The 13415-nt window shown below is 43.5% G+C and overlaps 1 protein-coding gene across 17 annotated transcripts in view; it reads left to right on the top strand.

Annotated features, from left to right (window-relative positions):
• ENTPD5 (ectonucleoside triphosphate diphosphohydrolase 5 (inactive)) overlaps window positions 1-13415 on the top strand; it is a 35774-nt gene that overhangs the window by 15983 nt on the left and 6376 nt on the right. For 10 of the 17 annotated variants that reach the window (XM_059890486.1, XM_059890475.1, XM_059890485.1 and 7 more), the window contains 13 exons: window positions 2241-2313; window positions 3885-4167; window positions 4814-4893; window positions 6850-6993; window positions 7191-7266; window positions 7530-7565; window positions 7913-8001; window positions 8309-8388; window positions 9068-9129; window positions 10097-10198; window positions 10885-11028; window positions 11728-11784; window positions 12507-12622. In XM_059890486.1, the coding sequence (XP_059746469.1) occupies window positions 3951-4167; window positions 4814-4893; window positions 6850-6993; window positions 7191-7266; window positions 7530-7565; window positions 7913-8001; window positions 8309-8388; window positions 9068-9129; window positions 10097-10198; window positions 10885-11028; window positions 11728-11784; window positions 12507-12622 (1203 nt within the window). In that variant the 5' untranslated portion in view covers window positions 2241-2313; window positions 3885-3950. Of the gene's footprint in view, window positions 1-805; window positions 851-2240; window positions 2314-3884; window positions 4168-4813; window positions 4894-6849; window positions 6994-7190; window positions 7267-7529; window positions 7566-7912; window positions 8002-8308; window positions 8389-9067; window positions 9130-10096; window positions 10199-10884; window positions 11029-11727; window positions 11785-12506; window positions 12623-13415 lie in introns of those variants that run through there. The other 7 variants (XM_010809484.4, XM_059890487.1, XM_059890477.1 and 4 more) reach the window with 7 other exon arrangements.

Genomic DNA, 13415 nt, shown 5'->3' with positions numbered 1-13415 from the left:
GGTGTTCATTGGAAGGACTGATGTTGAAGCTGAAACTCCAATACTTTGGCCACCTGATGTGAAGAGCTGACTCACTTGAAAAGTTCCTGATGTTGGGAAAGATTGAAGGCAGGAGGAGAAGGGGACGACAAAGGATGAGATGGTTGGATGGCATCACCGACTCAATGGCCATGAGTTTGAGTAAACTCCGGGAGTTGGTGATGGACAGGGAGGCCTGGCATGCTGCGGTTCATGAGGTCGCAAGATTCGGACATGTTGAGCTACTGAACTGAACTTTGTATCTAGAAGCTAGCACAGTGTCTGGTATATATTAGACACTCAGTGATGCTTATAAATTGGACAATCCAATGCTAGTCTCCTAAGTTCATCGCAGAGATGGAAGCTTTTGAGGAGTGTTATTCACTTCTCTACTATTGGGCTAATGTTGTAAAAACATGAATTAGTAGGGGATAGGTAATATTCTTATAAGGCTACATATTTTGTAAATGTAACATAACTAAATAATGTTGTAAAAACATTAATTTTGATCTCCTGTGTAAAAACAACACAGAATTCAGTTCCTTGGCAACTTAAGCCCTATAAGCAGTAATTCTGCCAGTTGGCACTTAACTATCATAAAAGTAGATCAATCAGATGATAATGTATACTCAGAATAAAGGTGGATAAGGGAGGAGTGAAGAATAAAGAAGGGAGTGAGTTAGCAAAATGCCACATGGTTGCAAACTAGCACAAAGGTGAAAATGATTCAAATGAAACTAGCTAGAGTCAAAAAGGCTGAAATAGGGGCAAAGAGCAAAAGGCAATCAACAGTGAGAGCAAGGAATCACAGGGACTGGGCAGACATGAGCAGGTGCGTACCCAGTGTGGGGGGCCCAGGTCCTGTGGGGTTGTGGTCTCTGAAGCTCGGGGGACATGGAAGAAGGGAATCCAGAGCATGATGCTCCAGGGAGGCTGAGCTGGGGGGGACTGGTGTTTACTACAGAGACAAAGATGCACTGAAAAGACCTTCGAAGGACATGGGCATAGTGACTGACCCTAGCTGGCACCAAAGTCTCAAAAGAATTGAAGAGAGGGCTTTGTTGGGGATGAATAAGGAGATAGCAAGAGAGGTTGAGAAGACTAATTCTGAAGGAGTGAATTTAAATACACTGATGTATTCTTTCCAGTCTACCTACATTATTTTGAGTAGCATATAAAACTTGTTATGTAATTGATACATTTGGAGAAACCATCCATCCTGGAAGTTTGGAATCATGATTTTCCAGTGGGTGGATAATGAATCTCCTTTAGGAAAGAAGTCACTTGTTATATATTCTTATTAAATGGATGAGATCCAGTCCTTGAATCACTGGATCACTATTCATCCCTTCAGAGAATATATTCAACACCTACTATGTGGCAGTATCATTCCAGGGCCAGGAACACATCCGTGAACAGAGGAAATTATCTGCCCATGTATAGCTCATGAAGGGCAGGGGAAATCAGGAGCAGGGAGTACGAGAAACAACCCCAGAAGCAGTGAATTAATTATATAGGGTGTCAGAAGACAAGGAGTGCTGCGGAGAAAAATAAACAGGGAAGGAAGGTGTTGATAGAAGATGCATGCGACCAGGTGGGTTGCGATTTTAAATACAGTAGACAAGGAAGGACTCTCTGAGAAGGTGACACCTGAGCAGAGACTGGCAGTGAATGAGCAAGCCTGGTAGGCTGGTGTCATGTGAAATAGGGTGCCTTTCTGTGTGCTCTAAGCCGTTTGTTGTGAGCCTTTCTAATGCCATCCTTAGAGTAGCTAATCTTAAAGAAAAGTGAGATTGGAAGTGGTGTTAGAAGGTAAATGTTGAGAGCAGATGGTGCAGTTTGTGTGTTCATCCTTTGCTTTCTCTAAAATCTGTTTTCTTCTACACTGAGCACCTGGTATGACGCTGCAGTTTTCACTTTGTGAAAAGGGATACCTGCTATGCATTTTTTCCCCCTTAATTTCTTTTGGAAGAAAAACAAAGGTTTGCTTAATGGAAATAGAAGCTGGAGAGTTGTTTCTTTTTTCCCAGAAACCACAATAATAGAAAAAAAATGAGTGAGCCCTGAAGAAGCTGCTGTGCAGTCAGTCACAGCAGTGGAAGCGGGCTGGTGTCTGGAGAGCCCCTAAATACACTTCCAGAGAGTGTGGAATGTGGTCTGGGCTTTGGACAAGGCCACAATCTGTTAACACTCAGAATCTGAAAGGTTGTTTTTGTCTTCAGTTCTTCTGGTTGATCTACATGACCAGCCTGGCTGCTGCAAAGGAAGAACCCACCAAAGGGAGTGACTGAAGACGTAAGTATGAATCTGGCCCGGCAGCTGACCTGTTGGAGCGGTTTCCTTTCCTTTGAGATTCTAGAGACGAGTTTCCTTTGAGATTCTAAGTTTTGCTTTCCTTAGCCAATAGCTTTCATTCTTCACTGCAGGATAGAAGTTCAGTCTTGAAGAGTGTTCAAACTGGTAATTCTCACTCTGTCTTTGAGGTACTTCAGAACAACTCCAGCTACTTCAAATAGCTTTATTCCAAATGCAGTTAACTTGAATTTGCTTTATTTTCTGTAGTATGTTACCTAGCGGGGGAGAGAGACGTTTTGATAGAACGCATCCTGGCAGATCAACAAATGTGAGGATGATATACGGTCCTCATCTGTGCTCCAAGCATACTGAGTGTTCTATTGCAATTAGAGGACTGGGGAATGAGGACTTTGGAGTTCGATCTTGTTTAACTAGTAACCATGACTTGGATGAGGAGAAGTTCAGAGGTGAAAGGTGAATCAGAAGACCCAGAACTGTTTTGAGCAAAGTACATAAGAGGCAACTAAGGAAGCCTGAAATGCTGGAGGATATGGATGTGACCTTCCTCAGTGACACCAGGGGAAAATGCACCCTATGCAGGAGACACTTTTCCATGTAACCTTTACTCTAGTTTTTCTGCATCATTTGTATCTAAAATCCAAAGTAGATAATGCTGAGCACTTATAAGTTTTTTGCATTTGTTACAAGCACATTAAGAAATACAGGCAGTAACTTGCCATAATGCAGCACTTTATGACTCAGCAGGTCATTGAGCCTCTCTGTCTGTATTTGCCCTTCTGCTCTTAAGTGCTTATGGAGATAACGTAGCCTGAAACCTGTGAAGCATGTTTTAAAAACCATAATGGTCTATTTAAAGTGTTTTTGAATTAAGTTGATTTATTTCCTTAAAATGTGGTTGAATGTGCAAGCCACTGGCAATATTGGTCACAGGTGGCCTGATTTTTAAAGGCTGTGAACACCCCAATGCCAGGGACTTTGTAACTTTTTTGTAACTTTATAACTTTAATTCAGAAATCGAAGCTTCTATTTATCAATCAAAAAGAAGAAAGGGAATTCTTTGGCGGTCCACTGGCTAAGACTCCACACTTCCACGGCAGGGGACACCTGGTTGGAGATCGAAGATCCTGCAAGGCACATGGTTCATGATCTAAAGACAAAATTGTCAAAATGGAAAGAAAAAATAAGATGTAACATTAGGAGTGGGGTGACAGAGACAGCCTTTGAGTATGTGTGATCCACCCTACTATTAAAAGCAGGGCAAGGGATGCAGGTTTGATCCCTGGTTGAGGAACTAGGATTTTTTGTGGCCAAAAATAGAGGGAAAAAGAAAGAGCATGGGGAAATATATTTTAAATCCCAATTTCCTCTTGCAACCAGATACCCTTCAGAAAAGGTGCTCAGAGCCTCTGTCACCCTAGTCTAGCTTGTTATGCAGGTATTTAGGGAAGGACCAGCTTGGGGAAAGGGGTGGGATTTCTGTAGTGGGTGTTCCATCTTACAAGTGTAAACAAAGAGGCCAGTTGGTCCAACCTTGCATGTCTTTGTCCCAGAAGCCACTGCAGGTGTGATAGCAGCTCTGCTTCTGTAACAAAAGACGCACTACATCTCAGAAGAGAATGGCCCTTTACCAGGGAGCAGCCTTTTTCATGCTGGTAGCGTCCTGTGTTTGCAGCACTGTCTTCCACAGAGAGCAGCAGACTTGGTTTGAGGGCGTCTTCCTGTCTTCCATGTGCCCTGTCAACGTCAGTGCCGGCACCTTGTATGGAATTATGTTTGATGCAGGGAGCACTGGGACGCGAATTCACGTTTACACCTTCGTGCAGAAAGTACCAGGTGAGTGCAGCTGGGGCCCTCACCAGCATCTGGAAACCCACACTTGAGCATCTCCTCCTCCTAGAAACAGATGTGCTGAGAGTGTGGGATGCCAGCTACAGAATCTTACAGTCTCTAAATGTCTTTCTTCAGAGAAAACTTTGGACTGTAACTGAACACATATGGTTTAACTTGGTGTAAAATTCAAAGCCATCAGGACTGCCTGTAGTCTGAACCCATGTGTCTAAGAAGTGTAGTTATAATTTGTCTTTACTTTTCTCCAAAGGTGAATTAATACTCCAGGGTTCAGAATATTGAGAGTGGTCTTGAGAAGAAGACCACTACCACCCTTGGAAAAGGGAATGAGGGGACCCTGGAGATTAATGTTTTCTGAATATTCAGTCTTCTCAAGTTACACACAGAGTCTAGGGAAAGGAGTAGAAGCGAGGTGCCCACCAGAGAAATGGCAGAGGGACCCTCGGTAATTACTTTTCGTCCTCTCTCCCCCTACCCAGTACTCCTTCAAGCCTCCTACAATTCCTCGCAGGTGGGATGACTTGGAATCGCTGGGGGAAATAGGTTAATATGATAGAGAGCCCAGGATCAGGAAGAGTCTGACTTTTGATAATCGGCCATCTCTCTTCTGTTTTGCTCATGGACAACACAGGACAGCTTCCAGTTCTGGAAGGGGAAATTTTTGATTCTGTGAAGCCAGGCCTTTCTGCTTTTGTAGATCAACCTAAGCAGGTGAGTTTTTTCAATAGATGTTTAGATTCTCAAATGCCTTGATAGCTTGACCACACCACTGCTGTTCAATATTTTATGCTGTTCTCTGCTGATATTGAGGTCATGTGTGAGATCAGTTTTCTGTCCTCAGCTAATCTCCTGGATAACAGTAATTGTATACCCTGGGTTCACCAGGGCTTAGGGGGAAGGAGGTGTGAAAATAGCTTGTCACCACGCTGGGAGAGCACCTCTTTCGGGAGATTGTGCTACTTGTATTGACTGTTTAAGACTTTGATTTGAAGCCATCAACCGTGTTAATTAATGTAGATGCAGAAAATGGTTGTGAAGTTCTATAAAGTAGAAGGTATAAACATGGCGATTGAGGTGAAATCCATTTCTGCCCTTATACAGCATAGAACCACGGTTATGTTCTAGAAACTGGGCACAACCCTTGACAAAAAGTCTTCAGTAATAGAAGATGAATGTAGAGTTCTGTCATAGCTGTATTTCACATGTGAGCTCTCAGAGCATACAACACCCCATGTGTCAGGGGCCACACTGGTATAAAAAGAGTAAGGCAGAATGTTGAACTTTGGTATTTGGTAGCATATATTAAAGATATTGTTCAGTGTCACAAGTGTAATCATTAACCGGAGGAAAACCTGATGTTAAAAATGGCTTGAACTTGAAGAACCAAGAGGATGTTTATTTTCTCAGCTTGCCGTTATGAAATGGCAAATGTGCTATAGAAAATTAGGAGCTGTTGAAAACAACTGCATTGTTAGAAACTGATTTGACATTTGGAGAGTAAAATTGTGCTGTGGTTATAATGTTTAAGAGGCAGTATGTTGTCAGAACAGATGCTTACTCAGAAAAACAATGAATTTAAAATAATGGATTCTAACATCATAATTTGAACACGTGTACCATGCATGTCGGTGCTGGTAATGCAAAAATGAACCTGATGTGTCCTGTCCTGCCGGAACTCGTAAAAGGTGTAGCATAATGACAGTTGCAGCTAGCATTTGTGTGGCAGCTCTGCACAGTCTGCCTCTTTTTTTTTTTTTTTTTTTAATAAAACTGTTCTAACTAACTTATTTATTTTACGTTTTTGGCTGCGCTAGGTCTTGTGGTAGCACACAGGTTTTCTCTAGTTGCGACGAGCAGGGGGCTACACTCTAGATGCAGACCTGCCATTGCAGTGGCTTCTCTTGTTGCAGAGCACAGGCTCTAGAGCGTGTGGGCTTCGGTAGTTATGGCGCATGGGCTTTGCCCCACAGCAGGTGGGGTCTTCCCAGACCAGGGATCAGACCCATGTCCCGTGCATTGACAGGAGGATTCTTAACCGTTGGACCAGCAGGGAAGTCCAGTCTGCCTCATCTAATGCACACAGCAGTTTTATGTGATGGTATCTCCATCTCACAGCTGAGGACACCGACCCCAGGAGGGCCCCAGGGCTAGCAAGCAGCCATCTAACTCCAAGCCTTGTTTCTTTCACCTTACCAACTTTCTGGCCTGACGCTAGTTTTAAAAAATGTTTTTATTAATGAATGAATATGAAATTCTTTAATATCAGATACCATTTTTCTTCTCTTTCTTGGCTATGCTGTGCTGCTTGCAGAATCTCAGTTCCCTGACTGGGGATGGAAATTGGCCACAGCAGCGAGAGTGCCAAATCCTAACCAGTCGGCCGTCAGGAAACTGCCCGCCCCCGTGTAGCTAATTTTTATATGAGACACAAAAGAACAATTGACCACTTTATAAAAGAATCATTTTTATTAGGACTTAGTCAAAATGAAATGGCTTCTCCTCCTTCAAAGAAGCCCGCTTCTCGGGGTCTCTGCTCTTCAGGGCAGAAAAGGCTGATAGGAACCCTCAGCCCCCTCGCTCCTGGTACTGTCCCAGAGCATGCCAAGGGAGCAGACACGCTCCACTAAATGCACTGTTCACCGGATACGTGAATCGTCTCTTTTAAAGGGTGCTGAGACTGTTCAAGAACTCTTAGAGGTGGCCAAAGACTCAATCCCTCCAAGTCACTGGAAGAGAACGCCAGTGGTCCTGAAGGCAACAGCGGGGCTGCGCTTACTGCCAGAAGAGAAGGCTGAGGCGCTGCTCTTTGAGGTACATTGTTTTGTCTGTTTGCTTGTTTTTACAAGAAACCAGTGATGGCTTACCTAGTTTCTTAGGGAAAAGGGATGAGTTCTGTTAAAATTTTATCTGGGGAAAATGAAGAGTGTGGCTTTCTAAGTATTATAGGATATGTTCGGAATCTGTTCTATTGCCTTAGGAAATCTAGATTTCTTTCCTCCTTTTGCTAGGTAAAAGAGATCTTCAAGAAATCACCTTTCCTGGTACCAGATGACAGTGTTAGCATCATGGATGGATCCTATGAAGGTGGGCAAGGTGTTGATGTATGGTGGGGGAGAAGGCCAGGGTTAATAAATATCCAATTAAAGGCACTGGAGAGACAGGGGTAGGGGTGCTGAAGAAAAAGGAACAAATAAGCAAGGAGGAAGGGGATAGTGGGAAATGGAAAGATGGGGAGCAGGAAATGTGTGTTTTAGACACGAAATTTAGAGATAAAAGAACAAAGGTGGGGCCCAGGAAGAGGGGAAAAATGCTCTGGATGTAATCTTTGTCTTTCTTTCCTTTTTTAGGCATATTAGCTTGGGTTACTGTGAATTTTCTGACAGGTAACACATTCTCACATTTATCTAAGGACTTAACTGGGTTTCACACATGGTCAGGGAGCAAAATACCAATACCTTTTTTCTTCATATTGTTCTTAAGTTTTTTTTAAAAAAAAAAGGAGGATGGGGAGGAAAGAGAGGAAGTTAATGTTTATTACCTGCCTTCAGGACCTCGGCTGCAGCAAGAGTCCTTCCTGGTTAGCCTTTGCTTGCAGCCTTAGGCGCTGGGGAGCATGGAGTGTTTACAGAATGCCTCCAGTATATGCCAGGAGTAGGAGAGAAATTGCAGACAGGGGAGTGTTGGGCTGCCCAGGAAGCACAAGATGCTCAGAGCTGACTGTCATTCACAGGTCAGCTGCACGGCCACAACCAGGAGACTGTGGGGACCCTGGACCTGGGAGGGGCCTCCACCCAAATCACGTTCCTGCCTCAGTTTGAGGTGAGTCAGATACATACGAGGGTCTGGTTACCAACCCACTTGGCAGACATTTCATGGTGCTAAGAAAGGGCCCCCTTTCAGACAGCGGCTCCACCATGAGCAGGCCGAGTAGTGTCAATTAATGACTGACTGAACTTGCTCTCACTGTTCAGAGTCCCTTTGATTCCTCAAGTCTTGTGAGATGAGCAGTGTAATCTGTCTTCTTTGTCTCTGATTTTGGAGGGAAGGAGAGGGAGGGGATACTAAGGATAACATCTTCAGACAGCTGTGGATCCTGAATAGTCTTTTTGCTTTTTCTGTTTTGCAGAAAACCCTGGAACAAACCCCTAGGGACTACCTCACTTCCTTTGAGATGTTTAACAGCACTTATAAGCTCTATACACATAGGTGAGGGAGAGGAACATGGAGCAATAATATTTTGCATTGTATGATTCTCCTAACTTTTCAAAGCATTTTCACATTTCGTCACACCTGACCAGCCTTACAAAAATCTTTGCCAGTCCCCGAAGGCCTGTTAACTGAAACCCGAGCCACTTACCAAAGCCCAGGGGACCCAAGATTCTCTATTCTTGCCCTAAAAACATGTAATAGTAATAAAATAAAAAGTAATATAAGATTTTAAAAAATAATGTGAAAGAGTAAAAAAGATAAGTAATATAAGTCAAGTTTTCTCTAGAGACAGAGCACTCAGAGAAAGTTCAGCCAAAGCTCTGTGTCAGCTTCTTTTAAACTGACCTCAGATGCTCAAAATCCAGCCTAGAATTTGATCACAGTTGGGCTAGAAGCCAGGATAATGAGAGCTTTTCTGCGGATGGTTCCCAGGGTGGAACCCTAGGAAGTGTCACCATCTCTGGCCTTTAAATCATGGAAAGTTCTTACTGCACAGCCTTGGTCTGAACTGTGCAGGAATTACTGTGTGTTGTCTGCATGAGAGGAATAGGTCACAGAGAACAAGTTTTTCCTCCCTCCAATGGGAGACGGAGAAACCACATTACTTTTGGAAGAAGGAGCTTTAAGCTGGAGAATTCAGGACCGGCATGAAATTAGTCAATCCTGTATTTTACAGTTACTTGGGATTTGGATTGAAAGCTGCAAGACTAGCAACCCTGGGAGCCCTGGAGACGGCAGGTTTGTCTGGGTGCCTGTGCTGGTGGGGGTGTGGTGAGAACGACACCAGTGCTCAGCTTGCCTTTTCCCTGCCGTGGCAGTGATTCTGTGGCAGGAGGGGTTATGCTGAAGTAGGAGGCATACGTTGTATAATGGACACAATAATGGCAAATTCCTTTTCTACTTTATGAGTTCAGATATTTTTATAGATATATTATTCACCATTTCCAGCATGAAATCTGTTGGTATAGGGGTCTATGGCCAGAAGGCTGAAGCATCTGCAGTAATTAAAACTCAGGGAGTAAATTTGGCAGGAGCTTGCTCAGGCCCTTAAGTTTTATGTGGGAGGTGCAGGCAGCAGTCCACTTACCAGATAGAATAACCGAACAGCTCCATTCCTCTCTTCAGAGGCAGAAAAGGGGTCAAAAGTTCAGCTTTTGGGGTCAGACAGAAGCAGGTTCAGTACCAGTCTTGTGATCTGGGGCCAGTTAGCTAAACTTCTTGTGCCCCTTTTCTTCACCTTAAAAGAGATTTTGCATTTAATTCAATCTGTATGACATGAGGTTCACAGTAAGCTATTATTGTGATGATGACTTGACATTTCAGAGTTCACATTTTCAGGTGTATTAAGTCTTACAACAACCAATGAGAAGAGTAGATCAGTATTTTTCCCCCTTTTTTAGAAATGAGGGAACTTTATTCCATTATAGGTTTTAGATTTAATATATGATGAAAGCCAACAACCCCTCTGCCAAATAAATATAAGCATGAAAATTTGCCTGGAGTTTCAGGGGGTTCACCAAGCCCATCTGTGAACCCTGAGAGTAAGAATTCATATCATAGGAAGCAGTCACGGAACTAATTCCATATGATTTTAAGGCCCAGCCACCTTGATAATAGCTTTTAACCTTACTGGCTTCTTGTTTGGCTTTCTTTCTCTCTCTCCCTCACACCCTTGCCTCTTACTTTGTGGTCTGGTTTCTTCCAGGAATTGATGGATACACTTTCCGAAGTGCCTGTCTGCCGAGATGGTTGGAAGCAGAGTGGATCTTTGGGGGTGTGAAATACCAGTACGGTGGCAATCAAGAAGGCAAGTGGTATTTTTTCCACTGGTTGAAATTACGTTTATAGTAGAAGTCTGGAAAAGTTCCATGGGAAACTTCTTCCAGAGCTCAAGAGAAGAGAAGCTTGTCTTTTGCAGGAACTAATTCCAAGGAGATGTTGGTGTGCCTCCAGGAGTAGTGTATCATGACAGAGAACACGGCAGCTGTCACTCTCTCTGCAGCTCTTTCCCTGCCCAAGTGTTGTGGATCCATTAGAAACCTCTTAGCTGGCATCTAACTTATTAAGGGTCTCAGCTCTCTGCAGGGTGAAACTGTCTCAGATTCAATTAATGCTTAGCTATTTCAGGTAGAGAATTGAGGCAATAAAACAGTAATTGATCTTAGGTATTATAAAAGGCATAGACATTCAACTCAAGGGAGCAACTTAATTTTTCCAGTGAAGGAAGCAGGTGAGCCTCTGCATACTTATCATAACTACTGTGAAACGCAGTGCTGGGCTGCAGCTCGAGGTGGGCCCTGGCTTCTTTGGTGAACGCAGGTTAGGGAGGAACCTCCATGGAGAAGCAGGTACCAGTTTTCCAGAGGGATGAAGCCGCAGAAGTGTGCTCATCTTTGTCTGTAAGCGCTTTGTCCCGAGCCTCAGCGCGCCTTGGTCCTCCTGTTCTCCCTCAGCAGCTTGCCTCTCACTTTCCCTCCTTGCCCTTTGCCCCAGCAGGAGAGGTGGGCTTTGAGCCCTGCTATGCGGAAGTGCTGAGGGTGGTGCAAGGAAAACTTCATCAACCAGATGAGGTCCAGAGAGGCTCCTTCTACGCTTTCTCTTACTACTATGACCGAGCCGTGGACACAGACATGATTGGTAAGTTCACGCCAGGTGTCAGTGTAGGGAGAGCTGGGCAAGCCTGTGGTGGGGAAGGGAGGGGACAAAGGAGTATTTGTGGTGCTTTGTTGAGCTGCTCACCCTGCTTTGCTCCCAAGTTACTCAAGTGGGAGAGTCTGGTTTAGAATCTTTTGGGACTAGAAGGTGGCCTAAACCAGTATACATGAAGTCTTTTTTTTCCTTTTTTTTACATCTTAATGGAGGTATAATTGACATAAAATAAAACACACATATTTCAAGTATATGATTGGGTAAGTTTTGACACGTGTAAACACCCACGAAACCATCACCAAATTCAAGATAATGATTATACTCATCACCCCATCCTCTCTCCACTTTATAACTGTTTTTCTTATCATAATAGTAACACATTTTGTTTAGCGGTGAGAATGTACATATGTGATCAGTCATGGCCTGAGATATGAATTAATTTTTTATTTTCTACTGTATTTAATGCCCCCTTTTTAATGGGCCAGTTTTTTAGCTGTAATTAAGCATACATAACAGATTATAAATAAAATAAATGGCATAGATTATATTGTAGGGATATGTCATGTTTGTTTATCTCATTTTTAATATTGGAAATTTTTTACTTTTTCATTATTATAAATATCACTAGGATACATTTTCTTATGCTTCCTGGAAGGCCTTTTGACTTCAACTGCTGTTCTGTTTCAGATTATGAAAAAGGGGGTGTTTTAAAAGTTGAAGATTTTGAGAGAAAAGCAAGGGAAGGTAAGTTTCAGTGGAAATCACTGAAGGCAAGCCTGTGAAGCTGTGCCTGCCAACGTCAGTGACCTTAAGGTCACCTGATGCACCTCAGCCAGCAGAAAGCCGCTCAGCAGGCTGGTTTCCTATCTTTGCCAGCAGTTAAAAGCATTAAGTGGCAAAGAGAAAAATGAGAATACAAGAGTTTGGACAAATGGTGAAAACCTTTTCTTCTTACTATATTTCTTTCTCCTTTTTTAAAAAGAAGTTGAAATAGTGTTATCAGTGGTAATAAAACTAACCATCAGAATATACAAGAAATTGTTGCAGAGGCTTCCTTGAAGGAGTCCATCGTAAATGCAAATAACTGATCTCATCCAGAGGCTGTGAAATAGGACTAACTGGTATTTCCCTGTCTTCTGGGTCTCAGCATTAACACTGTATAAGGGACTTAGTTGAATTAAGCCCCAACATTAGGTCATAGAAATACACGTCATAGCAAATGAACTAGGTAGGGCCCACGCACCTTTGAGTATATGAGATGTCACGTCAAAAATGTGCAGGTTCTTGATGAGCTGGGGTCCTGCAGAGGCTGTCACTGCACAGTTCTAGCCCCTGAGACTCCCAAGCATCTGGGAGAGGAAGAATGAGGGTTCTGCTGTGCTTATTCTCAGTCCGTATTTAGAGAAAGTCATGCCTCTCCGATGGCTGCAGACTTGGCATTGCACTCTTCTTTCTCTCACTGCCAGTGTGTGATAACCTGGAAAACTTCACCTCAGGCAGTCCCTTCCTGTGCATGGATCTCAGTTACATCACAGCCTTGCTGAAGGACGGCTTTGGCTTTGCAAGCAGCACCGTCTTACAGGTAAGAGAGAGGACACTAGTGCCACGTAACAGTCCTCTCACTCCACAGCTGGGGAGAAAGAGTTAAAAACTTGTTTAGTAATCAGAGTGGCTGCAGGTGGAATTTGGAGATAATTTCATTCAGGCTATGGACAAGGCAGTGTGCAAGGCACCATGAATATGGGAAATCAGCTTGATGCAGTAGCGGCTTCTAAGTACTGTTGACCCTTGAATAAAACAGGCTGAATAACATGGATTCTTTTCAATAGTAAGTAATATAGTACTACACAATCTGTGGTTCGTTGCATCCACAGATATGGAGGGCTGACTGTACAGTTATATGCAGGTTTTTGACCACACAGGGGTTGGCACTTATAATCCCCTGTAGTTCAAGAGTCGACTCTATATTACCAGGCAAGCTATCCCAGAGGTCATAGAGCAGAGTGGTTTGTGGCCAAGTTAAGATGCCCAAGTCACATGGTTTATTAAATCAATTTCAAAAGTCAGAGTGAGAAGCAAGGGGAACACACAGATGGGGTGCAGGCAGCGCTGTACTTCCTGAATTCTGGGTTCATATGTCCTGCCTGTCTTTGCTGCTGACAATGTGGTTTCAAGTACTGTAGGTAAAGTTTGGTCAAGGGAGCACAAGGACAAAGGGTGCCTGGGGCAAAGCTGCTCTTTTTGAAGGGGCACCGGCCAGTGGCATCAGCTTGCTCATTAGTCCATTTGATGATTTTGTTTGGCAGAGGACATGAGGGACCTCTGCCAAAGGTTATCACCAGTGAGTGGCTTACTAAGACCTCAGGAGCATTGAA

The sequence above is a fragment of the Bos taurus genome, chromosome 10 (assembly GCF_002263795.3).
Source record: "Bos taurus isolate L1 Dominette 01449 registration number 42190680 breed Hereford chromosome 10, ARS-UCD2.0, whole genome shotgun sequence".
Lineage (NCBI taxonomy): Eukaryota > Metazoa > Chordata > Mammalia > Artiodactyla > Bovidae > Bos > Bos taurus.
The sequence above is the reverse complement of the archived record's forward strand: the minus strand, read 5'-3'. Positions and strand labels throughout refer to the sequence as shown.